The sequence below is a fragment of the Ammodytes marinus genome (assembly GCF_949987685.1).
Source record: "Ammodytes marinus genome assembly, chromosome: 1".
NCBI lineage: Eukaryota > Metazoa > Chordata > Actinopteri > Uranoscopiformes > Ammodytidae > Ammodytes > Ammodytes marinus.
The window spans coordinates 24,589,603-24,616,416 of NC_137230.1; the positions used below are offsets into that span (position 1 = coordinate 24,589,603).

The window sequence follows — 26,814 nt, forward strand, 5'->3', positions numbered from 1 at the left end:
AACATAAATTCTCATTTTTGTCTATTCAATTACCCTTTATTGAATAATCCATCAGCATTTTATGCATATCAAAAGGACCTCGCTTGAGAATCTGATAAGAGTGTGATTTAACATAATAAATACCAAATTGTTTGTATGTGATTTCACCTCTTCAAATCCTCTCCCAACTCTCCATCCAGAATATTCATTGCCCCATTGAGTGCCTTCGACCCGACCTGCTGGCAGACGCACACGCTCCTCAAAATCCTCGGGAGTAGAGGATTGGTTATGGAACATCTGCTTTGCTCCCTCACCGTCCAATCGCTGCACTGTCTCACCCTTTAGAAGCCATCTGAACTAACTGCCTTATCACTTTCTGACACACGTTTAGCCATAGATGTTAAACCACCCTGCTGCCTGATCAAAGTGATCCTCTTCCAAAGCCAGTCTTTTCACTGTCAAGTCTTTAAATTCCTGCTATATGGGAAAGTGCAGACTGCTACAATATTCTTTTCGTTCCAAATACTTCCAGGCAAGTTATTAAGGACTGGTCAGCAGTCAGATTTGTATTACTTGTCAAAACGGCGTTTGTTGGCCATATAAATCATTCAGAAACACTTCTAAACCAAAGAGCAGAAACTGTCAGAAAGTAAGCACTGTGTTGAAGAATGTCAATGTAGTTATTAACAATGTTGTTTAAACTGTCCATGAAAATGTGCTTCTTTTCCGTAGCCCTTCTGTTTCTGAGGGGTCGCACTGTGTGATTGACACATTCTGATTTGATGTCTTTTACTAATTTATCCCTTTTAATCTCAACTTGTGAGTGTGTGAACCAGGATGTGAGAATTTGAACTGTTCTATTTTTGTACTTTGTCCGTGCCAAAGTTGTTTCTACCTTTTGACGAAAAGAAGTCCCTTATTTTAATAAAGCTGGAGAGATCCTGAAACTTAAAACACAGTGTGATGTTTATTATTTATTATGGGGGTTCTCCCTCCATTTCCATCTCCTTAACGTCTACTTTAAAATAAAAAAGGCACAAAACTTAGAGAAACCTGGATAGATAAGGAAATCAGATTGAAAACATAATCAAGATGTCCAAAACGAAGCCATTTTTGAAGTTACAAAATGAGTTCGCTTACAATTCCAACAACTAAATTTGAAGAAACATCCGTTTATAATCTCATAATTTTACAGCAATTGCTTTGAGCTTAATCCTGAATGGAATGACTTAATCATTTGATAAATTGCCTTCAAATGTGGAGATATTTCTCTACAATTACACACTTACAAAAAAGTTAATGGCTGCTGGCTTTAAGAGAAAAAGGCTGGATCATCAACGTTAGTAGGCTTCCTCCTCTGGGAGCAATTAAGGTATGTAGAGATTGAAGATTTCAAAGCAATCCATTAAATACTTGTTTAGATATTTCAGTCTGGACCAAAGTGATGGACAATTACCAATATCGTCATCGGTAGCCTAGCCACTCTGCGAGCATGAATTAAAAAAAAAGCCAAAACACTGATGAACATTTAACACTTTATTTCACAAGGAAACGTGATTGACTCTCTAATGTTAGGACCACAAGGCAGTAATGCAATTAATACATTAGAAAATTGTGCATTTGTGACCTCTACACTTTAGGTTAGTAGGAATGTTTTGAGTATCAGCAACGTTAGAAAAAGATTTTGATTCTGACATAATGCAAAACTGTGACTGGAGTTTTAAAGAACTGGAAAAGTGTTGAGGTGCTCAGTGGTGGAAGAGCCGCAGGTTAGTGTGAACCAGAGTGATGCCCTGTTCATTACAGGCGTTAATCACAATGGCGTCAGCAGCAGAGCCCGCTGGAGCTGCAATGTACTCAACACCGCTCTACAGACACAAACACACACACACACACAGAAAAGAAACGTTAGTAAAGATGGTTGGAAAGCTTGTCAGTTATCTTCTAATCAAAGTCAGTAGTGCCCAACCTAGTGGCGACATTGCATGCAGGCCATGCAATTTCTGAACCAAATGCACTGTGTGAGCCCATGCGTCTGTGAAAGGTGCATTACACTTACCCGCTTGGCACGATCTATGTTATCTCTGAAGGGGAAGAAGGCATCAGAGCTTACAGCCACGGCCTGCAGGGAGCTGATCCAGTTCTTCTTCTCAGTCTCTGACAGAGGCTCAGGCACCTCCTCATACATCGACTTCCAAACGGCCAAGTCTGGACCCTGTCAACAAAGAAATCAAGCAACACATGGCTTCATTTGTTTTCATGTTTCAAACTTGGTATACTTTGTGATATGACAGGTGGATTGAAACATTTCTACAGGTCTATGCAAGTGAAAAAAATAAAGTGAAATGGAATAATACCATAGTCCACTTGCATCAGCTCTATTTGGTTAACCTGATAAGAATTATTTAGAATTATCCACTTAATCAAATATAGAAATGTATACATAAGAAAAATACAATAAATGGATTTTTCTTTCGAATAATGCCAGTGAGAAAAAGAATCATTGCAGGAATTATTATAATGTAAATGCTACACTTAAAACTGAACTACTGCTTTGCCTTCATCAAAGTGCCTTATGCCCTTTGTGCCCCCCCTTACCTCTCCAATGGTGTCGCTGACATACTGGTCAATTGCGTTGGCCATCTCTGCCCGCTTCACACCGCTGCGAAACTTCATGTTGATGACACGTGGGTTGTGTCTCAGCCACCAATTATCAGCTTTTTCACCTGCCAGACGTGTGCAGTGGATACGCGACTGCTGACCCGCGCCAATACCAATAACCTGTCAAAAACAGACGAGAGAAAATGTTAGAAAAAAAAAACCTGTGGCTGTGGTAGATTCCCTTCTCCTTGTACCTGCCTGTTCTTACCTGTCCATTTTTAGCGTAGCAGACAGAGTTGGACTGAGCGTACTTGACAGCGATGGTGGCCACAGTGAGGTCGCGCACAGCTTCCTCAGAGAGCTTTAGGACACAGAAACAATCAGACGGGTAAACAACTTGATATTTTTTTTTAACACAATCCAAAATCTTAATACTCACAGAGCCTTTGGAAACCACGTTGTTGAATAGCGACTTATCGATAAGCCCTCCGTTTCTCTTTTGCTTGAGATAGAGACCAAACAACACTCTCACCTCAGCTTCATCAGGCTCGTAGTTAGGATCCATCTGGGACAAAGACACACGTTGTTAACTAAACAGGAAATGGAGCTAAACTCTTATCCTTAAACCATCCTTATTTAAAATACAAACAGTATGACTCTCACCTGAAGCACACAGTAGTTGCCATTCTTCTTTTTGGAGAGGATCTTTAGTGCCTCCTCATCATAACCAGGAGCAATGATACCATCTGACACCTGATAGCAATCCAATTAAATTATGGTTGAGCAAAACAATGTTACAGCAAATAATATTATAAAATCCCCTTTATGTCAGTTTGACACACAATTTTACCTCTCTCGATATAATCTTGGCCGTGGGGACGTCACACACATCCGACACAGCAATGAAGTCTCCAAAAGAAGACATTCTGTCCGAACCTGTGGATGTAGTAGGAGTTCATACAATTCAATGTCTTAAAGATTTAAACCATTCCAGGTTTTCTACTATATCATTTGCAGCTTCTGACCTCTTGCCCTGGCGTAGGCTGTGGCCAGTGGGCTGAGATTCTTCAGCATGTCATGCACCATGCACACTTTGGCTTCCTCCTCAGTCAGAGGAACTCCAACTGCAGCTCCTTTAGAGGAAAGGTGAAAATAATCAGTTCCAGATTCAAGACACTTCATTCCAAGTTAAAATTTTTATTGTAAAGGCTGGTGTTTGTCTTTGCATCTTACCAGCAGGGCTGACGTGTTTGAAGGAGGTGGCAGCAGCCATGCCGAGGGAGCTCTTTAACTCTCTGACCAGCTGCCAGCCGTTCAGAGCATCACACAGGTTGATAAAGCCGGGGGAACCGTTGACCACTTAAGAGGAATAGAAAATCAAAATAATTGACATTGAATGGTAAATTATTTGTGTTTTTTTGCTACAGACATAAGCAAAGTCTTTTATTTTTTTGTATATACATATATATTCTTTTTTAAAGCATAAAATCTCACGTCACTGAATTCTCTCAACCAAGATATGAGAGCATCTTATCTCATCATAAAATTCTCCCCCAGTAAACAAATAAGTGTATTTGCCAAAATGTGGAAAACTACTCTCCCACTAAACAATGACACAATTCCATCAGTTGAGGCAGTTGTAATGTGATGTGGGTCTGACCTTTGAGTGGCAGGGCTGGGCGCAGGGTGTAGAGTTGTGCGGGCGCTTGGTGAGGGTTCATGCCATAGCGCAGAGGCAGCTGGGAAACACCTCGACTGTACTGCCCACGAAAGTAGTCCGATATGGCCTCGTCATACTGCGCTGTGTGTGTGAAGGCCTGAAGAGCAAAGAACACAAAATATAGCGGGATAAGAGAAAATACATCATCTTCTAATGTGTTCCAAAGACAGCGTTATAAACCTCAGATGTGTATTACTTATAACTACATATTTAAGAATCAAACAAGTTACTGTGACTAAATCTGCAAACAAAGACATAATTAACTCAACTATCAGTTTAGTGTTATTCACACACTCTAATCTAAACACATATCAACTTTGAAAAGCTAACATTGGACTTTGCTTTGAGGTGAGGGGCAACCCAAGACAAACACAGCAAAAACACAACAAGTGAGCTAATCAGTACTGAAAATGACAAAATTAGGTGACTATAAAGGAGCATTGCCTAGAGTGAGTGATATGATCAGCATACTTATAATATTAACTGGCATTTGCCTTAAAGGCCTCCTGGCCTTTTCTAGTGTTTCATGAGAATCTAACAGCATGTAGTTACTATGATGCAACCGTCATTTTAGGACTGAGGCGTGTTTGTTTGTTTGTTTGAAACTAATAAAAATAGGCATGATTCACCTCTTATTACAAACTGTGAGATTAGACTGGAACAAGTCTGAACAGGATAAATGGATGTTAGGAGGTAGAAGCTTCAACCAGTCCATTAAAATTAAAAATATATAAATTGTTATTTGTTTTTCTGTCGATCAACTCATTATTTAGTCTCTAATGCAACTGTTTCCTGTTCTGAATAAATTTTTTTAAAACAACTATTTTGTTTTGTTTTTAAATAAAGGCCATTAATTAAGATGATACACAAGCAATGTGAAATATATTAAACGCGCAATAATTAATTTTTTAAAAGCAATATTTTAAAGCAAAGAAGTACTTTGAGCTTGAACTTTAACTCTTTTTTCAATCTTTAAATAGCCTCCACCTATCAAAAAACACATGTTTTATTCGGCTAAAAGTACATCAGTGTTTACAGAAGGTAATGTTGGAAGAAGAGTCACCCTAAAAATGTTAACTCTTTTAAAATTATTTTTATATATTAAGAAGTTAAATTGGTAGGGAAAAAAGAAAGAAAGTCGAGCTACTTTGAGGGCTAGAGTCCTGCGAGTTTCCAGAGTTGTGTCTTTGTCTCCTGAACTCTCCATCTCCTTGGCAACCACTGAATAGTCGGCAGGATCACACACAATGGCAACCCGAGCGTGATTCTTGGCCGCTGCTCTCAACAGAGTTACACCGCCTGGGAGGAAAAAAGGAAAACGTTTTTTTTTTTTATTTAATGCACATGCTCATAATAACAGCATTTTTAATCAAAGTCACATTGCTTAAAAACAAATTATTTCTTCTAAGATTTTGGCACTGTGCACCGTCAAGAATTATATTTTAAAAATTGGTAATCCAGTTAATCTGAAAAGTCACGACAACGACACACAGAATTTAATTTGCATGACTAACCGATATCTATCTGCTCCACAGCATCGTCAACTGTCACAGTCGGGTTAGAAACTGTCTTCACAAATGGGTAGAGGTTGCACACCACCACCCTTAAAAAGAGAGCAAACACAGAATACATATCACACTCATTGCACATAGTACATACCATACAAATCATGGGCTGCAAGGCTTTCCTAATTTTTACCATGTGATACTAGTTTGCTAAAAAGTTCAAAAACAGTACATTGCAAAAACAACACTGGCTCCTTTGTCTGGTACTGAAGTCTCCTGACTTTTGCCTTTGTGTCCCATGTGCCTTTAAGGCCAGGACACACCAGTCCGACATGTTCCGACTATGCAAAAAATGGAGTCGGCCGTTTCAGGAAGCTCAAACACCGAGACGAACAAAGAAAACACCGAGACGACTGTTTATTTTCCGTACGCTCGCGGGATGTAATGTCTCCACAACAGCAGGCGGCGCTAATCTGTATTGTGGCCCGAAAAAATACGAAAGCCGGAAATGATTGGACATCTCTCTAGAGCATAAACATAGATAGAAATACGTATTTATATTTATGGACCATAAGAGCACAATTTTTAGCAGAGAGTGTCGAGCATGGTGTCGAGCAGTCAACAAGGGTTGATGCATGTGAGTACTCTCAAAACGAAACGAACAAACACATTAAAACGATGGCTAGCTGTTGTTAGCTGTTTGTGCTACCCGCCTCACTTCCGGGCTTCACTGATTCGCTAGTCCTCCACCAATCAAATTGCTCCAAATGAAAGACGGTCGGCGGCCGACAGGCTCAAAACAAGCCCGACGACCTCTACGTCGGCCGACGTCACGGCACACACCAAACAGATTCGTCTTTTTTTTTGACGACGGCGATTATCGGGCTGGTGTGTCCTGGCCTTTAAAGTGACGAGGATTCTCCATCCAGAGTTGCTAGGGAAACACTAATTAACATTAAATTAACTGTTGAATCTACTTTTAATCAAGTCATTTGTATTTATAAATGGGGAAAATGCAAATCAATTTACAAATAACATCTTCTAATGCTTCTTTGAACCAAATAGTACATAACAAAAATATGTTTTTTATTTAAAAACGAAAAGCAATCATTCATCTTATTTGAGAAGCTGAAACTAGCATGTTTTTTTAAAATAAATGATTTAAGATTAAACATTTATCAGAGTTGTTGAACATTAATTTTCTGCTGATTAACTAATTGATTTGACTTCAATATCAGCTGTCCTGCGAACTTCATAATCCAATCAACATCTTCCTCTTTATCACATGCACCCATAAGAAACAAGGCTCTGTCACCCTCAGATTTTAATCAAGTGTGTAGTGAGTGAGTGTAGCTCAGTTTAAATCTCTGATCTACTCACATTCTTATAAACAAGAGTCACAAGATATGTTACAAGGAGGAGCAGCAGTTTTCTAATTATCCAGCTGCTAACTCAACTACACGTCTCCTAATGGCACAACACCATAGCCTCTACTCTGACTATCAGCTTGTGATCTTGCTTACATTTAACTGAGCTTTCTAGTAAATATTTCTAACTGAGGGATTGATAGTATTTTAAGTGTCACACCAATTCCAATATGAAATGATATGCCACCAATACAACAAAAAAAAAAAATCCATAGCTATAGTACAATACCCATAAACAACATTTCTTTTTTGTAAAAGAAAAAGAAAGATAACATATTGTAGAATTTACAGAATGATAATGCATCTTATGAATTGTTTAAAAATTACAACTATCTAATACATAAAATAAAATAATTGGCAGTAAACACCCACATTTTCAACTTAATCGAGATCTAAATATTTCAAATAAATATCCATCATGTTGTTGTACAACAGTCTACTTTACACATATTGTGTGTTTTAGAGTGCTTATGCATGTGCCGTGCTTCTCTCACCTGACCAGGCTGTAGCCCAACTTCTCCATGTCTGCGGTGTCAGAGGGAGTTTTCCTGGCCAGGATGCCTCCGTGGACCGCGGGGTGGAGGGTCTTCACTCTGCCCCCCAGCATCTCTGGATGTCCAGTCAACTCGGACACGTCCCTGAGACACACACACACACACACACACACACACACACACACACACACACACACACACACACACACACACACACACACACACACACACACACACACACACACACACACACACACACACACACACACACACACACACACACACACACACACACACACACACACACACACACACACACACACACACACACACACACACACAGCAGCAGCAGAGTCACTCACAGGTTTGAAAAGGGAGTTACTAGATTAACCCATAAGGACCCATGGTGACACCCACGTAACACACACTTTGAATGTCCTACAATCTTCCATATACAGCTTTTTTGTTGACTTTTACTCATTAAGTCCCTAAGTGACATATACTCAACGTCCTGGTGTGGTGGTAATGTGACAGTCATGTGACTATGTCAGGAAGTGACTTCCCAAAAATTGCATTGTGACATGTGCACACAAGTGAAGGACCCAGCTCATTTTAAAAATTTTTTTTTTTGTTACTAAAGGTGAGTTTAAACCCATTTAACAATTATAATGCGTTAATAAGGTGTCATTTATTACATTTAACTTAGTCTGACCATATTTCATGAATAAATTAATGTAGAACAAGTTAGGAAAATATCGCTGTGACGTATACGTCACATCGGGTTTTAGCCTTAAAATATTCTTGGAAATTTTGATGTGACATATTTGTCACAATAACAAGAATGGTAATAAGCCGCTCAATTAGTTACGCTGTTTCAATTATTTTGAATTAATAAATGTTCTTTTGTGCAATTCAAAGTACATTTGAACATATATAATAAAAAAATAATGATAAATTATTATGTTATTGATCAAATATATTACAAAACTATTTTTGCATATCTGTAAATAAAACAAACACAATTCACTGTCCTATGCTGGTCCCATTTGAATGTAGTAGGCTAATTGTTTTATTTTTTCTTATGTATGACTGAGAATAAGCACTACACTGTTGAGAATGCACTTGAGATCATCATGGGAGATGAAAGTGAATTTGAAGGCTGTGACGACGATTGCTCGGATGAAGACCCAGAGGACCCTGATTACACTCCCAACAAAAAAGAAATGGAGACGGATGGGTTGGCGATTCAGACTCTAGTGAATCAAGTGATGCAGATAGATGAAGTGCCACAACCAAACACAACAATTTTCTTGGAGAAAAGCAGGCCTCTCCTGGCAGGCCTAGAGGGCGGGTCCCCTCAAGAAAGTATGTAGTGGGCTCAGGAACTGGACAGTGTTCGTGTGGTTGCTTGAGCGCCTTCAGGAGCTGGTAGCTAGCATGCTGGGGCTGGTAGCTAGCATGCTGGTTGCTGGAGGCCGGGGACTGGAGCTTGCTGCAGGAAGCCGGCGGCTGGAGCTTGCTGCTGGAGGCCGAAGTCGACTCGGAAGCTGGAGAGCATTGTGGTAATGGAAGGCAATCCAAACTCACCAGAGGCAGAGGCTTGAAGCTGGGGACCGGGGGCAAAGGCTTGTAGCTGGGGACCGGGGGCAGAGGCTTGAAGCTGGGGACCGGGGGCAAAGGCTTGTAGCTGGGGACCGGGGGCAGAGGCTTGAAGCTGGGGACCGGGGGCAGAGGCTTGGGCTTGTGCTGGCAGCTGGGAGACCAAAACTCAGGAGGGTATAAAAAGCTCTTTGCCCACTCTGGTAGGGACTCCCCAAGCCAAGGCTGTAGCTCCACAGCTCGGTGTGCCAGCGTCAAGGCTGCCTCTCGGTGGTCGAGTGTGGGGCCTTTCTCCCAGGCTTTCTTGAGGCAAGAAATGGTAAATGTTACCTCCTCAAGCTCGACCTCAAAATATCTGTCTGCTGGGTCCATACTTGGTCTGAGTATTCTGTTACGGTGAGTGGCAGACAGGCAGGCAAGGAGGACTCAGATGCAGACAGTTTCACTAGAAGACTATTTATTCCTTCCAAAAACTCCAAGAGGCGCAAAAAGGCTAGGCACATGGAACACAGGGACAGACTCACCAACAGGTACAATACTCAGACAGGGAACAAAGACCCTGTTTCCACCTGGCATTAATATGTGGTTCTGAGGAATCCGATCGTTATATGTAAATGTAATATGCTTGTTCACACCTGGCCTTAACAATGCGTCTTCTATGCGCGTTTGCGATCCGGATTCGAATTCCCCGCGCTGTATGGAAATCAGCTCGTACATCATTTCCGCTTATACTGTTGTTTTTAACCGGCGGGGGCGGGGCCTAATGTGTATGAGATGCGCATACGCGTTTCCACTGTTAATGGGTATGTGGATAAGTGGTCTCAAACCACCTCCGAATGTGGATAATTTCAATGCGCATTCAATGCGCATTGAGCGTGTTTCCACCTGTAGTTAGCGCGATCGGATCCTAAAAACCACATATTAATGCCAGGTGGAAACAGGGTCAAAGACACACAGGGATATACACACACAAGACAGGGCAGACAACGAGGGACAGATGCAACACATTAGAGGAGGGAGCAGCAATCAAACAAGAGGGAAACTTGACAGGACATGGGGAGGAACAAGACAGACGTACCAATATAAAACAGGAAACACAGGTAACCACCAAAACAAGACAGGACAAAGACAGACCATGACAACAGTAGCTTGTTGAGAGGTGCTCCAATGAGGCAATGTTATGTGATTCTATTCAGTTTGCGCAGTGGCGAAGTGGGTAGGGAGTTCGCCTCTGGTGTGCAGGGTCGGAGGTTCGATCCCCCGTCTCCCCGCCACATGTCGAAGTGTCCCTGGGCAAGACATTGAACCCCGAAATGCTCCCGATAGTTAGCTTAGTAGTAGTTAGCGTAGTTACCCTGCGTGGTAGCTGCTGCTATCGGTGTATGAATGTGTGTGTGATTGGGTGAATGTGTACAAAACAATGTAAAGCGCTTTGAGTCTGTGAAAAATGGAGATAAAGCGCTATATAAGTCCATTTACCATACCATAAAACAAATCTTCAAAATAATTTGTTGTTAAACAGAACTGTTAAAGTCACAATATTGATATATGTTGTGGAAATGCAAATAAAAATGCAAATGTGGGTTACTAAGCAGAAAAAACTGTCATGTTGATTCATTCTCAATTAAGGAATACATTTACCATAAACGCCCAATGTGACATATGTGTCACATCACAGATCTTTGACATTAAGGGGTAGTATTTGAAAAAAAACTTCAGAAATGTGTTCTTTGTGGTCCACTTGGTCTGTGTTATATCTGCCATATTTTTCCTTTAAGGAGAAATGGGTCTGGGTTCTTATGGGTTAAGCGAAAAAGAAGACACACCAGTGCTGCGTTTAACTTTTATAGTTTGCTTCAGAAGCACCCACCTGACAGCTAGTCCAGCATCCCGCAGCGCTTTGGCTGTTCCACCCGAGGCGACCAGAGACAGTCCCACATCCACCAGCTTTTTGGCAAACTCCACCAGTCCAGTCTTGTCGGATACACTCAGAAGGGCTGCAAGGACATAAACATACACATTACAAACTTTTTTGCTCATTGAAACAGACAAAAAACAGACGTAAGTGCATGTTTTTAGCGAGGTAAGTGCCGACCACGTTGGCTAATGTTAGCTAGAGCTAGCATCCTGCACGTCGCAGAACATAACTTTATAGGTGACGACAGCACATTAATAAAAACCCTCTTACCGAGCTCGGAGGAGGCCATGTTTAAAGTCACGGTGTTAGTTCGCAGTCTGTTTGGATGTCAAGCGGGTTTCTGTTCAGTCTTCACTTAGTTAAACGAACCGACCCCGCAGAGATTAATAAAGCAGTGTGTAGGGTTAGACAGACCTGCACGCTTTTCATCACTTTGTCATGTGCTTCAAAAAAGTATAAAGTCCCGCCCTGCTGAGGTCGGCCAACCCCTCTGTGCTGTCACTCACAAGTAGTGATGGCCCGTAACGTGCCGAGGCTTCGGAGCGTGTGTCGAGTAATCCCGGACGTTTTTGGTGAAGCGCGTATCGATCGAGACTTGTCTCGTTTAGGCCGAATCACGTGACTGATGACGTTCGAAGCCTCGTTTGTTCAAGAAGTGCTTCGGGTATTGTGGATCCACTCGCACTTTGTGGGTTAGTGTTGGCGATTTATTGGTTTGGGAGTGATGTAGACGTGGATGTTGTATCAACATGCTGTGACTTTCTTGTCACCCCTGCCTCCGCTGTACCATGTGAAAGAGTGTTCTCCAAAGCAGGAGAAGTTGTTTCCAAAAGGGGAAATTGTCTGAACCCCAGCACAGTGGAAACATTTTGTTTCTCAATAAAAATTAATCAAATCCTTAACAAGTACATTCATTGCCCCTTATATAACACTGCGACAGTTTGAAAATAATTATTCCTGTCATTATGAGTAATTCAAAGTTTGACAAAAAATATTTACTGATAGATTTATTAGATTTTTATGTTTTATCATGTTTGATACCCATAATACACCAAACAAAATATAAGTTGTATTTATATGAATTAATACATGAACAATACATGAAATGCATTTATTAAGATGTGTTGATTTATGTACTTGTCAGTCACTCATTCCCATGGCTGCACTGTTGCAGGACAGTATTGAGTGTATTACAAATTGATAGAATGATCTGGCTATTTAACACTGTTTGACCAGCAGGGGGGGTTGTATTGTGTTGAAATCGGTTCAAATGAAGCCTCGAGAAATGAACCTTTTGGTGAACCATTTGGCTTTAAGGCTTCAAGGCTTCAAAAAGCTTCATCTGGCCATCACTACTCACAAGCGCACCCCAAATTTACATTTTCATATAGGATTTTCATTCATTTTCAAAGTAAGACAATATAAGTTGAATTATATTTTGCCAGAGCTAATATTTAGCCTACGTATTAGCTACTTGTAGGTATAGCCTATAGTCCTAATACAAATATATTTTAAGTTCAAATTTGATTAGGTCTAGATGAAACTGTAATTATGACTCTTATGCAGTAAAGCTGCATACAACCTCAGAATTAAAAGCCGGAAAAGTTAGCCGGTTTGAGGACGCAAAGATAATTCACTTTCTGACAATTGCTGCAGTGTTTATGTGCACATGCATCTAATTTGTGCAAAATTCTTTGTAATAAAAATCGAGTCCGCCCAGGCAAAGTGTCGCCCTCTATTTTGCCACTAGATGGCATACACGGACCTTGTCCGTTCGTGTCTGCATATCTGAACGTTTCTTCTGAATAGCCTTCTGGTGATATTTGAGCAAAATAGGAATTTTATATTTTAAATTCATATTTTCCTTCACACAAGCATTTTTCTTCAATAATCAGCACCTTAAAACGGTAAACTTCAAAGACAACATTTATCTAGGTGCAGGGCTATCTGTTATTTTATTAGTAGGCCTAAATAACACCAGATTTCCTAAGGTCATTGGAAGATATAATGGACTGATAGAAACCAGAGAAATTGTGGTCTCATGTCCTGTTTGAGTTTAAGAATGCAAATGTAGCCTGAATAATAAATAATGCCGACTATTAGCAATAGGAAAAAGTATGCCTACCTGCCAAAGTATTAGCCTATGTTAACTTAAATTAGCTTTTGAGTTCGGATAGGCCAAAAGTTATTGGTAAAATAGGTGCCTTTTTTTAAATGTCCTTCCATTGTAATATTTTTTATTTTGTCCATGCCGTAGGCTACTCAGCCTACGCCATTGTTTTGTTTTGTTAATTTGTATGTTTGTGCTCCCTACCATGGTGTTCTGGTCACGAGCCATATTGGCTAAATGTAAATGAAAGGATGTGTCAACTTCTGTTTTATTGTGAGACTCTGAGAAACAACAGTTTGACTCCGTTTACTAGCGAGTTTTCTTTTTCTTTGTCAAATAGGCTTATTTTTCTTTGTCAAATAAAAGGCATTTTTTATAATATTCATTCAGAAGATTTTTGGCCCATGCATCATCGGGTGCCTTTGCATATGTTTTCAAATAAAATGGATTTGTCCAAGCCTAATCATATATTCCTAGGCTACTATAAAATGACGCATAGCCTACTTCAGTGTTTTGTTTGGTGCAAATCATTTTAGCTGATTAGCAGATGTGAAGGTTATACATTGACATTAAGGACCGCGAGCATCCACTGCTTTGCACTATAATTGGAAAAACACCTGTAACATACATTTCCTGCAACAATAAATGACGCTCATGAATAGCCTACGTCCGCTCAACGGCCACGCCTTTTCAATAAACTTTATTGGCTAAAAAACGTGCCTTTTTCATGCTTTAGAACAGCGTTTTAAGTCGGACAGATGTGAATTTATTAGGGCCCCGTCACTCACGCGCTGACTCGCCCATTAGTTAAGTGACAGGACAGGGCCCGGGGAAGCCTGCACCAATACGTGTGATTACGTTAAAAGATCGCACAATCTGTTCATATTTACGTAATGAGCCCGTCATTTTGCTGATTGATTAAACTACAGGGTGTAAATATTTTAAAGGGCCCCTGATTTATAATCCAACGAAGTGAGAGAGAGGGGAAAAGGGGGCCTACGTATTTGTCTAACTATGAAAATGGGAGTTTCTGGTAACAGCTGACATCCCAGGGTGAGTTGAGTGATTCAATAGACAGTGAAATAATTTTATGGAAAGACACAGGCTCACTATGCATTATTGGTTTAAAAAAGATAGAGGTATGGAGGTCGTCAGCACTTTGGAACCGGCTTAAAAACTGACAGCATTATCAGCAGTAAGTGAGGCTTATTTACGCAGGAACATTTTCAATCAAAATGACTGGTGTATTCAGATTAAATGAGGAGAGAACCGGAATCAATGGCCTCCATATATTGGCCCGCTGCATTACCAATTAGCTGTGATTTTTTGTACTGTGTCAGAGGGGCCCGTGTCATAAAAACAGACCGAGTGGCATTAGTCATGCAGCTGACAAGTCACACAACTAAATGAGCTCTTATTGATTTGCATGATTTTTCATCAGCCAAATTAAAAGCCGCCGTTTGTTAAGGTTAAGTCATCGAGCTTGTTATTTATTCTAGCGGCATACTCTCCACTTTTTAATCAAGTTTAGAAAGTTCATTTAGTGAACAGAACTGGTTATTTGATGCTGCTGAATTGATTTGCAGCTTCATATTAATGATCAATTAGTGAAGGCACTTAACCAGTTTGATTAACGCTGAATGAATAACTGCATTTTTAGTAATTTAAATTCAAACTACATTTTTGCATTCCTTTTTGTACGGTTCTTCATTTTCCCATCCCTTTGTTGTTCTATTTTCCTGTGGTGTTTTCCCCTTTTTTATGGGCTTGCTTGCACAGATAATTTGAAGTCTTTGTCCAGATTCAGTGACATGAGTGGGAATTACTTTACTAAAAAACATGGAACCCCCATAGAATTTAAATATCTATCAATCTATCTATCTATCTATCTATCTATCTATCTATCTATCTATCTATCTATCTATCTATCTATCTATCTATCTATCTATCTATCTTCTATCTCTCCCTCTCTCTCTCTCTACCATCCATCCATCCATCTTTTTTTCACAAGAGGTCAACCAGTTAGGAATGCATTTAATCACTATATAAACATGTGCCTGTGGTCTGAGAATGGGCTAAATGACACAATACATGTCTTGCAATCGGCTCTTTAATCACAACCCTTATATGGCTGCCCAATAAAACGTCCCCACCTCAGTTGAACACTCATCATGCTGTTCCTCTTGGAAATTGAAATGGGCCTGTGTGACATCGGCATCAGGATTTTGATTATTTTACTTCTTCTTCATTAACTTAATTATTTGGCTATCAGTAAACCCCGTAGAGTAATTAATAACCGAGAGCCTTTGTCATAAATTTAAACTGGAAACTGAGAATTCATGTTGCGGTGCTTCGCTGGGAAACAAAATGCAGCTGTGGACAAACAGGAAGGAGGCTTTTAATCATGACATTTAATCCAGCACTGCCTTTTAACTTTGTTTTCTATGGCCCATATTTATTATATTTTCTTAAAATGTATCATTTATAGCCTTTATGTTGCCCTCAATATTTGGTTTTGCCTGGGGTATGCCAAATGTTATTTTATGTGTATGCTGTGCATAACAATGACAAATAAGGGAAACCTTGGAAACATAAGATATAAACACAAAGTGGTATTTTTCTCCATTGCTTGTTATTGATGATGTGGACCATGTTCCCTTGAGTGAGATTTACTGTATATGGACCTTTGTTTTGTTTCTTTATTTTGATCACAACTCACAAGGTTGTCAAAGTGATTTCAAAAACTATTGGATGGATTGCCTGTTCCCTGTTGTGGTTTCCATGTTGTTCTAATAATAATTTTAAATGTATTTAATTATTAACATTTTATGGAGCTTGCATATCAGAAGCATTTATCACAAATGTATACATGTTTCACTTTAAAAAAAATGTTTGTTGTATTTTATTTAATATCACAGTTACACCACAAATAAGTTTCAGACAGTACATGTATGATACATCTTTGCAATCATTCAAATAATGTTCAGTCATATGTGACAATAACAAATCCATAAACATCATCAAGGACATAAAAATAAAAACATCAATATTCACAGAAAATGCACAAAACAAATGTAATACATGGCGTGTTCTGCAAAGCATTTGCTTCAGCCACAACACCACACAGCTTGTTTTGATGGATGTACATTCAAACGCTGTCTGAACACAGGACAGTTCATTTGTCTTACTTCACGTCCTTCATCCGGATAGCCGTGTGTGTTCACTAGGTGAAGCCCCAGCTGCCAGTACATGGAGCAGAGACAAGGTGACCAGAAGGTGATTGAAAGATACCCACGAACAAGCTACATTTTAAGGAGGGAATGAGAACCTTTTTTCAGCATGCTATGAAAACGTACAGTACAGAAAGCTCATATAGTGTATTTGTGTAAGTATCCTGTGTGTGTGTCGTAGCTGTGTGAATAATAAGCGATTCTAACAAATGTCCTGACACAAACATATTGACAGTTTGAACCGGACAAAGATCTTCGGCTTTGGAAACTGTCTTCCCTATTGACCCCAAAAGGCAGACATGTCCCTGCGTAATGTCTCTGTAACACTCAAGAGGTGTGTTCACAGTCCTGCTCCGATCTTCCTGTCCCCTCCTCCTACTTGCACCCCGTCCAGCTCGTCATCAGAGAAAGGGCTGTGGGGATTGTAGCCCACGTCGGTGTTGTGCTGCAAGAAGTCCGTGGGTCGTGGCATCCCAACGCCGTTACCCATAGCAACAGCAAAACCCCCCTCCTCTTCTTCCTCTTGCTCCTCCTCCTCCTCTTCCTCCTCTTCTCCGTCCTCCAGATCCAGATCTATGCCTGCGTCGTCTGGGTTCACACCTCGTCTTTTCTCCTCGGATGATTTGTCGGTGGCAGTTTTTCCTCCTCCGCCGCGTAGTCGCTGGTTTTCAGACTGGCCAGAGGCGCTGGCCTGCTCCTTGGCTTTCCGACTGCGTTTCCACTTCATCCTGCGATTTTGGAACCAGATCTTGACCTGACAAGAGAAGACCGAGCAAGAAAAATGTGTTCAAAAGATTAGGTCACGTTTAGGTAGTACAGGTATATACTGCAAAGTTTATCTGTGTAGCTTTTAACACACCTTTTTTTTGCTATTCTATCTATTATTTGCAACAGACATGTCATACTGAAAACTGCCAGTAACATTTTCTCTTGTGGCAACAGATCCCTTTCCAGTCCAACAATCCCAACTGGAGATGAGATGGTATTAGTCCAGTGTCCACTTAAACTGCTCGGTTTTGGCCTTGATGGAGGGCATGGAAGACTCAGGTCCTTTATAAGCTAAGATATTTATTATGTTTAGCACGCTCTCCAGATTTTCCAAAATCCTTCGTGCAGAACTATGTCTCATTTGGAGATTTGTTGAACTCCATGCATCCTGAACAAATACCCAATGAATTGATCGAGGGCATGTATGCCAGTCCTGAAAGAGGGATCCCCCTGTGCTGCTCCCCAATAATTATGGGCTAAATACAAATAAACTTGACTTGAATCAAATTCTTGAAACATAGCAGAACCTGATGACACACAGTATTTGTTATTTCTTCTGCGTCTCTTGGGGCTTCCAACAAGTTTTTGTTGTGGACCAGAAAGAGCTTGACATGTATCGATCTAATAATAAATCATCAGCACTACCAGAATTGTGAAGAAACATACAATGGCCATAGAAACCCCAAAATAAAACATTATTTAAATCTTACACTTGAAGTGCAAAGAAAGCTAAATGAAGTAAACAGACCTTTCTCACTGATGAAAACTGTCACTGATGGTGGATATAAAATAACAAAGTGGTGAAGAACAGTACAGTATAGTGTGGGTTGTACAATGTTAACCTCAACATGACTTGTTTGACTTGACTTAAAATAAACATTGAGTATTTCATCGTTAAATCCGTGTAAGGTGGAGTTTGAGCATGTGTCTGAAACAATTGGTTTAGCAATTAATCGGCTTTAAAGCAGATGCAATGCCGCTTCCCAGAAACTACACTATACACTAATGGGTGGGTTTAACTTATTTTTATAGGATGCTTGTGTGTTGTTGTAAGCCACCATTTGGGTAATTATTTTTGGAATAAAAATAGATGATGATTCTAGAATTAGAAATGTTCTCTGATTTGCTGTCATTTTTGCTATCCACTGGAGAAGTCGACAAAAAAAAGGATATGCCTGCTCTTAGTTAATGTTAAAATCTGGTTCCTGTTGAGTGTGCTGTGACCACAGTTGATGGAAACTGAATATCACGTCTTGTGACATGAGCGGGTCTCTCCTACCTGTGTTTCAGTCAGCATGAGTGAGGTGGCCACCTCAAAGCGTTTGGGCCTGGATAGGTACTTGTTGAGTTTGAACTGGTTCTCCAGCTCCAGCAGCTGCTGACTGGTGAAGGCTGTGCGGGGCCTTCGGCACTTCCCCAGCAGACCAGACTGAGGGCCCGCTATAGGAGGAAGGGCAAAGTTAGTCGTTTTGTGGCTTCATATGAGTTACATTTACAGTTAACAGTAATTTTACAACTTTTTAGAGGAGTTTTTATGTAGCAAACAATATGTCTCAATATTCTTATTTTGATTCATCGATTAAATAGATTTTGAAATGTCTTGGATAAGATTCAAGACTTGAAGGAGTCTGAAATATCCAACCAGCAACTGCCACACGTCTTCTTTATATAATACCAAGGACATAGGAAGTTCAATGTAATTTTGTGGGTGGTAACAGGCGCACATATGCCCGCACTCTCTGGCCATCATTAACTGTAATAGCTTTACTCCAGTTTATTGTTGGCGGGGGGACACGGCAGAAGCGGGCGCAGAGGCCATAAAAACACAGGCATGCCATTAACTTAATGAAAATTCAATGAAGGCTTTTTGGATTTTATTGATGAACTACAGGGCGTTTTAGGTGTTTGTTTATAGTTTTTTCATCACACAAAGACAGTTTTCATCTGGCTGGCGTTTATAGAGAAATAAATGGGCCAGAAATTAAAATATGACACACAGATAAGCCAGTAAACTAAGGCTAGTGTACTGGACAATGTGTGGCTGTTTTGTTTTTTTTAACCCTTAATATGAGAGAATCTCCTTGAATTAAAACTATGCGAAGTTTGGAGAATTTGCTTTAAAAAATTGGTTGTAAATTATGATTATAATGGCTGTGAAATGAGCTCAGGTCAGATTATCAGACTGAATCAAGAAATCTAAACGCGGAAACCAGCTGTTTCTGCATCTAATTGTGGAGGATACCATTGAAATTATCTAATTTTATTTAAAAACTTTGAAGAACAAATCATCTGCAGGTGAAATCAGTCATGTAGTTTAAATAGTAAATCAGTAGTAGACTATAGCTTTGCTTATTCTGGAAATGAAAACAAATTGTAAACAAATAATACAACAAAGATATTAATTAGGCCTGTTATATTAGCTAAAGTAAGTTTAATATGATAAATAGTAGGCTAATAGTGATAATATTAATAATAATAATTATAGGTCTAATAATATAGAGTTTACTCAAAACTTAACATGGTTTAGTTTAAGTGTCAAAATGTTTTACAACATCAGCGGTGCAGTTCTTCTGAAGTCAGCCTGATTAAATCCCCACTTTCTCGTACAAACTGATAAGGGTAAACTGTTCAAGAGCACAAGTGGCATAGACTTTGGTTCGTTTTAAAAGGGTAGCCTAAATGTCTTGTTTTTTACAACAAAAAAAAACATCTACGTGAATCTGTGTAGGCTGCCTAATACATTATTTTTGATCGGCCTTTGACTTTTAAAGGTTAGAAGTTTAGGAGCTCCAGTTATCTTATCTGATCATCATACTTACAGCTGTAATCTGGCATTCGTGGCATCATGATCCCAGCTCGAATCCAGTGCTCCAGCGGCAGATGTCCCGCCATGGCAGCCGCCTTCAGGTGATCCGGGTAGCTCTGTAGATGCGTGAAACCTGAGTATGCAAACGCAGGGTGCTGGCCACCCAAAGCCGATAGTGGGTACATGGGTGCAGGGTACATGCCGGGAATTGAAGCGAGTCCTGGGTGCGGGAAATTTAGCATTCCCGGTTTGTGGATCATTCCGGTTTGGAGTTGAGTGGCCCGCGGAGACGGGGTGTCCGCTCGGTGACAGGAGACCGGGCTTCCTGCGGGGCTGTCGCTGCTCAGACCCGGGGAAAGGTCTCGCCTCCCACGGTTTGTCTCGTCGGCGAGCAGGGCGTCAATTCTGAAGTTTCTTGATTTCTCCATGACAGCTTCACGCCGGAGGACTGCGGAGTCTTTAAAAAAAGTTTGGCAGGTGCGCACCTGTGCCGTGCGTCAATGCGCAGACAGCGGAGCCTCTTCGGTCACAAACTCATATGTTGTCCTAATGTTTTCATTGAAGTTCTGCTGTTCAAAATTGAGCATTTAAACATTATTCACCTGTATCTTAACCACTGATATCCTTAGAAAAAAATGACCTTTTTTACTGATTCAAATGTTCTAATATTGTGTGCATCCCTCCATCCGTCGTCTTGCATTGCATGTCACTCTGTAAGAACGCGTCCGTCCTGGTGTTTAAACACGTACTTCAACAAACAACAGAGGTATGTCTCACTCCATCCTTCTCCACCCCTGCAGGCCGCTGTGAGCTGGGATTGGCTGGAGGCTGGGCTGCTCTGACGGGCCTCTAATCAGCTAATTACTCGCTCGTTTCTCCCCCAAGAAAGCATTCAGAGTGAGGTAATGTCCAACCCTTGTACCGCCTCAAACACCTTCAACTGCATCAACGCGCAGAGGTACATTAGAAGATTAGGCAATTGTATTTTCAGTATCTATCTTACTGCCAGCTCCTGATACTCACCACAGATTGCATGCTACCTTGCCATAAACAAAATATTATATACAGCGCTTTGATTGTCTAAACTAAGTAGGCCTATTAGTGATGCAAACATCCTCCACACCTCCGCACCAATATTGGCTGTTTTTCAGAAGTGTTAAGGTTATTGGACCTCTGCTGGGTTGACGTTCAGAACAACAACATAGTCTCCAAGTTGGCTATTTAAATGATCGGTATCAATGCCATTGAAGGTTATGATCAAAAATTGCACATAAATGTGCAATGACTTGGCAGAAAGGCTATAAGTTAATTGGCCTCCCACTGAAGGTGAACTTGGTCCCTTTTGAGACCTGAAAAAAGAGGGTGCCTCAGCTGAAGTGGAGTCCGACTGATCCTTTTCAGCATGGTCGCATGCCTGTCAGTTGAATAGCCTTCGATAGGCTACAATAGGGTATACTGCCTCTGCCTGTTATTTAACTTACAAATATACAAACTTGTTATAAAGCCTAATAGGCTATAGTTTAATTTAGTCTCAAAACCTCGTATAACTGTGCTGCAGACACCGTTTTTTAAAATGGTAATAGGGTTTCAGTCTCAACTTTATTTATGCCTAACGTTTTATGGTGCAACTTTCCGACGAGAAGATTTCAAAACCTAAACTAACAGTATTTTTAACAGAATGCTGACAGTTAAGGCCATTGCCAAATGTTTTGGGCGCCTACATTTTTATTTCTCAGCCGAAATATCCAAATGTTGTTTCAGAAAGTTATCCACGGGAATATGATTATAGGGGGGAATACAAACTATTTGTATATATTTATTTATTTATGTTTTTTTTTTCAAAATTTCACTGGTTCCAGATCTTAAAATGTGAATATTTCCTGTTTTTGCTTTTTGATAATAAAGGGTAGACTATATGTGGCTTTTAAAAAGCTGGCCAAACATTACATTTGAACAATTCAGATCTGGGAACTTGATTATGATGGACATTTAATCGAGTACACAATAAACTCAGATTAATTGACAATGACTATAGCCTAATAGTTGGTAAGTCAATATAAATTTGATAATTTAATTTTAGAAATTAACACCTAATATAGAAAAATAGAGCTGGTGTTTGGTAATTCAAGGAGTTGTGTCAGTTATCAGTGGCTTCATTGGTTCCTCGTCCCTTTATCATCCTTTGCCAAACACAATATGGCCCTACAGCTGTAGAGATATATCAGTGTAACAGTCTAATACAAGCTGCTGCTTCACCCCAAAAACTCTAAATCGTGTAGGCCTTTATCAGGGAATTCAAATCCATTCTGCCGTTATTAATAAAAATTGAATCTTTTCAAGAGCCCCCACTCATGATAAGGCCTATAATTGGCTGGTGCGGGTGTGTGCGCGTGTCGTTGACCTCCAGGAAATTGGAGCGGTCTTGCAGGTCCGCCCACCTCTCTCTCTCTCTCTCTCTCTCTCTCTCTCTCTCTCTCTCTCTCTCTCTCTCTCTCTCTCTCTCTCTCTCTCTCTCTCTCTCTCTCTCTCTCTCTCTCTCTCTCTCTCTCTCTCTCTCTCTCTCTCTCTCTCTCTCTCTCTCTCTCTCTCTCTCTCTCTCTCTCTCTCTCTCTCTCTCTCTCTCTCTCTCTCTCTCTCTCTCACACACACACACACACACACACACACACACACACACACACACACACACACAACTGTGGCTCTATGTCTCTCACCCTCCGATGGCCGCCTGTCACCGGCGCTGATATAGAGGTAATTTGCTCCAGGGAAATCAGTACTGCTTTCTGCCTGTTTTGTTTCTCACAACATCTTCCCGCTGCAAAGTCTCGTTCACTTGCTTTTATGATTTGAAAGTAATTTAAATAGCCAGGCCACGGCGAAATTCGTCACCTGGGCCTGCTGACAGAGGCGATCAAATTAAATTGAATTGGTGCGCCCCTGCTTATGTGCTTTACGCACTGTCGTTCTCCTTTAACAGAGCAGATTGTGCTGTATGTGTGCATACAAGCCACCATAGCCTCACATTTGATACTTAAACAGCAACATGCCTACAAATACCACTGCTTAGGCCTATCTAGAAAAGTTATCAAGACAACCAACGATGTCTTTTTGCAGGATAGTGCCTAACTTTAAACACAAAATGATGAAGCAAATAAGTTAGCACTTCACTCAATGAATCAATTATTGGGCCTTTATGTGATATTTAAAACCTCTCTTAGTTTAAGTTACAATGAAGAACATTCAGTTTCTGTTGATTAGCTACCCCTTTGGAGAAAATAAGTGTTTTTATGACACCAGCGCCTGCATAAAGAGAGAGGCAATTGACAATGATGAACCAAAGTAAACTTTGATTTAGTACTGTTTTTACACCTAAGTTACTATTACTACACCCGGGAAACACAGGATTGTTTCGTAAATCGTTTGGGCCTATAGTGATCCAGTCTTGCTATAACCCTGCAGCAATTTTTCAACTTAGAAACCAAGGAAAGCATTTTCTTTGTTAAATACTTGGGTTAAGCCTACAACCAAATACCTGCAGAACTAATGACATTCCCACCAGCCTTAGCTGTGCTTGGTATTTTCTGCTACTCAGCGAATGTTAGCATGAACATTTTACTTAGATAGCATTTCAACGTTATGTACGGTACTCAGAGCTGCTAGCATTGCTGCAAGACTCTAGTTTTCCCTTTGCTTCGCACCTCTACATAGAAACAGTATTGTGACGCTTTATTGATCCAATAGGGAAAAACCTTTCAGAGGTCAGGGTAGCCACAGTGCAGCCCGACTAGTACGATTTACTATGTTGCCGATGGACACTTCAGTGGTGTGCAAGATGCTGAGTCAAAAACAACAGTAACAGCAAGGTGTAGATCATCAGTTGGATTATCTGCATGCATTGATTTCCTTGTGGAAGGCCTCTTTACATTGAATCTGCTCTGAGCAACCTGACCTCTCATTAACCTCTTGAACCCTTTGCTGAACTCTCCAAATGCAGCGCGCACCCGTCACGCCGTCAGTAGACAATTGGTTCAAAGAGACCGCCGGCCCTTGACGTTGCCCTACAAAGCCAGACTTTATCAATGAGCTATGTGTAATTAAACCTAGTGTGAAATAGGAGTTTACTGAAACATGAAAGGGCTTATCAGCAATTACAGGCATATTTTTCAATCATTACCACAGCTCTGAGGCAGCATGCCCTGTCCTCATACCAATCCATGTGCTGCTGTGCTCTCAGCGAGCTGGCCTAGTCAGCACAATATTCCTACAGGGTCCCAGGTTTATTTAACCTACTGATAAGAACCTTTACACTGCTGATAGATGAGAAGGTTCAGGAGCTGAAAACGAAGCAAGATTTCTGAAGCTTCTACAGATTGTCAGTCTGATAACACGGATGATTTACAAACATTTCAACACAATGCAGCGAACTATGGAAGTAACAGATTCTTTGCTTCACTGTCATAACTTTCCAGACGCGTTGATTCATACCGACGCGATTTAACTTGCTTTGATGGTGCATGTGTTTGTTTGCTTATCACAGCACATTCCTGTATCTGCTCTTCCCTTAGGACCATCACCAGTTTTCCCAGCAGGCCTGGTATACAATGCAGCTGTGATAAATGATTCCGGTGCACAATGGGCTTTCTGTGAAGTGAAAATCAGCTCTCCATACCCCTGGTAATTAGACTAATTCCCACCACGTTAACGGCAGACGATAAATCAACTTGATTTCTGCCAGACCTTGAAACCAAAATTAATGTTGTCTCATTAAGGAGATAAAGGTAATTTATTGGAGTTTTACTTCGCTTCTCATGTGTTCTGTAACCCGTTTGCATCATTTATTAACCAATATTGAGCTTTGCTATATGACATCTAGCCCACTGGATGTGAATATCCCATTGTTTTTCTGCTACTTTGGCCACTTCCCACTCCCCTGTTTCTCATCAGGTGCCAATCAGGACTTCGAGAAGCTGCTGGTGGAGAGATAATGCTGTTCTTTGCCAAGCCTGAAATTTGAGGAAAAAAAATTAAGCTACTATGTGTTACGGATGTGCTGACAAAGTAATGGTGGCTTTGCAACCATGTCTGCTGCCAACATGGCCGCATCACTGGTGGTTACATCCAAATAAAATCCAATGTTAACACTAACGGAATCGATTGAACTGATTTTAAAATGTACTACTGTTTGATTGTATGTATCTGATTGTTCTTTGGAAATCATTGCAAATTAATAACACAACAAAACTAACTTAGTCTGCAACCCCAAACTGTAGGCAAGAGTTTATTCAGTAAAACATTAATTCCAACTGTGAATCTCAGTGTCCAACCAATGCTGCTGTATTGAGAATCAGTGGAGCATTGAAACATCTTGTTTTACTTTATAGATACATATTGTAATTATAACATCTATTCTATTCTAAGTTAAAACTGAACCATTTAATGTCCACAATAAGGGTCAAATAAACAACCACAGTGTAGTAAGCATTGTACGTAAATATAATAAAGGTATAACATGTTTTTAACTGAGTAATAGTTATGATACCCTGGCTTTTAGAATAAGTAAAACATTTTCACTTCCACCCTTGGTCAAATGATATAGAGATATCTATGTAGATGCATAGTACTGGAATTAAAGTAGTAATTTTGATGTGTGTCCTAATGACAGATTATCTGATCAGAGTAGATCCCTTAAATCTTTCTGCTAGGATCTTAGCTTAATAAAGCGGACACGTTTGATCAACCACAATAGAGGTCGACCAAATAAAACAGGGTCCAGAGTCTGCTTCCCACCTAAATTGGGGAATTCCAACCTTGCGGCTGTCCAATCTCATTCCCAGCTCACCTGTTTCATTTTTCCACACTGGAAACAAAAGCTTTCTTTCAACATATTCTAGTCTGGTGTGAGTTTTATGACCATTTAATTGGTCGTCCCAATCTAACAGCCCTGGGTTTTACTATCCCCCATACAAGGGCCCGATTGTGCATAGACATGGAAAGATAGGAGATACATTCACCTTATCAGCTGCAACAAAACATCATTACTTTCACCCTGCTATCTCGCTTTACCTCTCTGCCATGCATTATCTGGCCACTTATGAGGACATTCAGAGCCATAAAGTGCTTTGAAGATTTTCGCCGGTTGGCTGTTTACTCTCGGTTTCTCCATTTCTGCAGGCCTACTCAGTTTCAACTGTAAAGAGTGTTATAAACACAGCTTATTTCAGTCCGCCTGGGAGCCATTCTATGGTGTCTAAATGATCTAAATCTGCATTTAATTGCTGCTCTGGGGATGAGGCTTATTCCTCCTTATAGCATTTCCTCTGTCATCCTTTTCTGCTGTGAGGAAATGGCCAATACTATTAGCACTCAGGTAATGTCTTCTTACTGCCCAATTTACCCATTAACACCAATCAAAGCATAAAGGAGAATGACTGACAAGTACTGATAGCTAGTGAAAGCAAAACACATGCAGGTTTTAAATAAATAAAATAATTTTTAAATTGGTTTCTTCATAATTGATCATTTTGCACTACTCATGTAAGTCATGCAAAACCTTTGGATGGCAGTTGGTTGGTCTAATACTTTGGCCTATACTAAAATGTCTCTAAAAGAACTGGATAATATTGGCATGAAATGTTGTACGTGACAGCAATGGTCTCC

General features: G+C 40.3%; 2 protein-coding genes across 2 annotated transcripts; both read right to left on the reverse strand.

Moving 5' to 3' along the window:
- Positions 1–1,502: 1,502 nt before the first annotated feature.
- Positions 1,503–11,688, reverse strand: atic (5-aminoimidazole-4-carboxamide ribonucleotide formyltransferase/IMP cyclohydrolase). Its single transcript, XM_080040528.1, has 15 exons — positions 11,514–11,688; positions 11,196–11,322; positions 7,727–7,870; positions 5,815–5,903; positions 5,448–5,599; positions 4,241–4,397; positions 3,814–3,939; positions 3,606–3,713; positions 3,431–3,516; positions 3,244–3,333; positions 3,020–3,145; positions 2,849–2,941; positions 2,578–2,760; positions 2,039–2,194; positions 1,503–1,847 (listed from the first exon to the last, which is right to left on the reverse strand). The coding sequence occupies exons 1-15, from the start codon at positions 11,530–11,532 to the stop codon at positions 1,728–1,730; spliced, it is 1,776 nt and encodes a 591-aa protein (XP_079896654.1). The 5' UTR covers positions 11,533–11,688; the 3' UTR covers positions 1,503–1,727.
- A 5,235-nt stretch (positions 11,689–16,923) lies between these two features.
- On the reverse strand, positions 16,924–20,585 carry mnx2b (motor neuron and pancreas homeobox 2b; the record flags this gene model as incomplete). Its single annotated transcript, XM_080031197.1, has 3 exons — positions 16,924–17,337; positions 18,631–18,791; positions 20,171–20,585. 3 exons carry the CDS (start codon positions 20,583–20,585, stop codon positions 16,924–16,926), a joined length of 990 nt encoding a protein of 329 aa, XP_079887323.1.
- Between the last annotated feature and the right edge of the window lie 6,229 nt (positions 20,586–26,814).

Coding starts and splice junctions, on each gene's coding strand:
- atic (XM_080040528.1), bottom strand. Junction 3,940..4,240: donor CCCAGCCCTGCCACTCAAAG/GTCAGACCCACA, acceptor ATTCCTCTTAAG/TGGTCAACGGTTCCCCCGGC. Junction 3,146..3,243: donor GCAACTACTGTGTGCTTCAG/GTGAGAGTCATA, acceptor TCTTTGTCCCAG/ATGGATCCTAACTACGAGCC.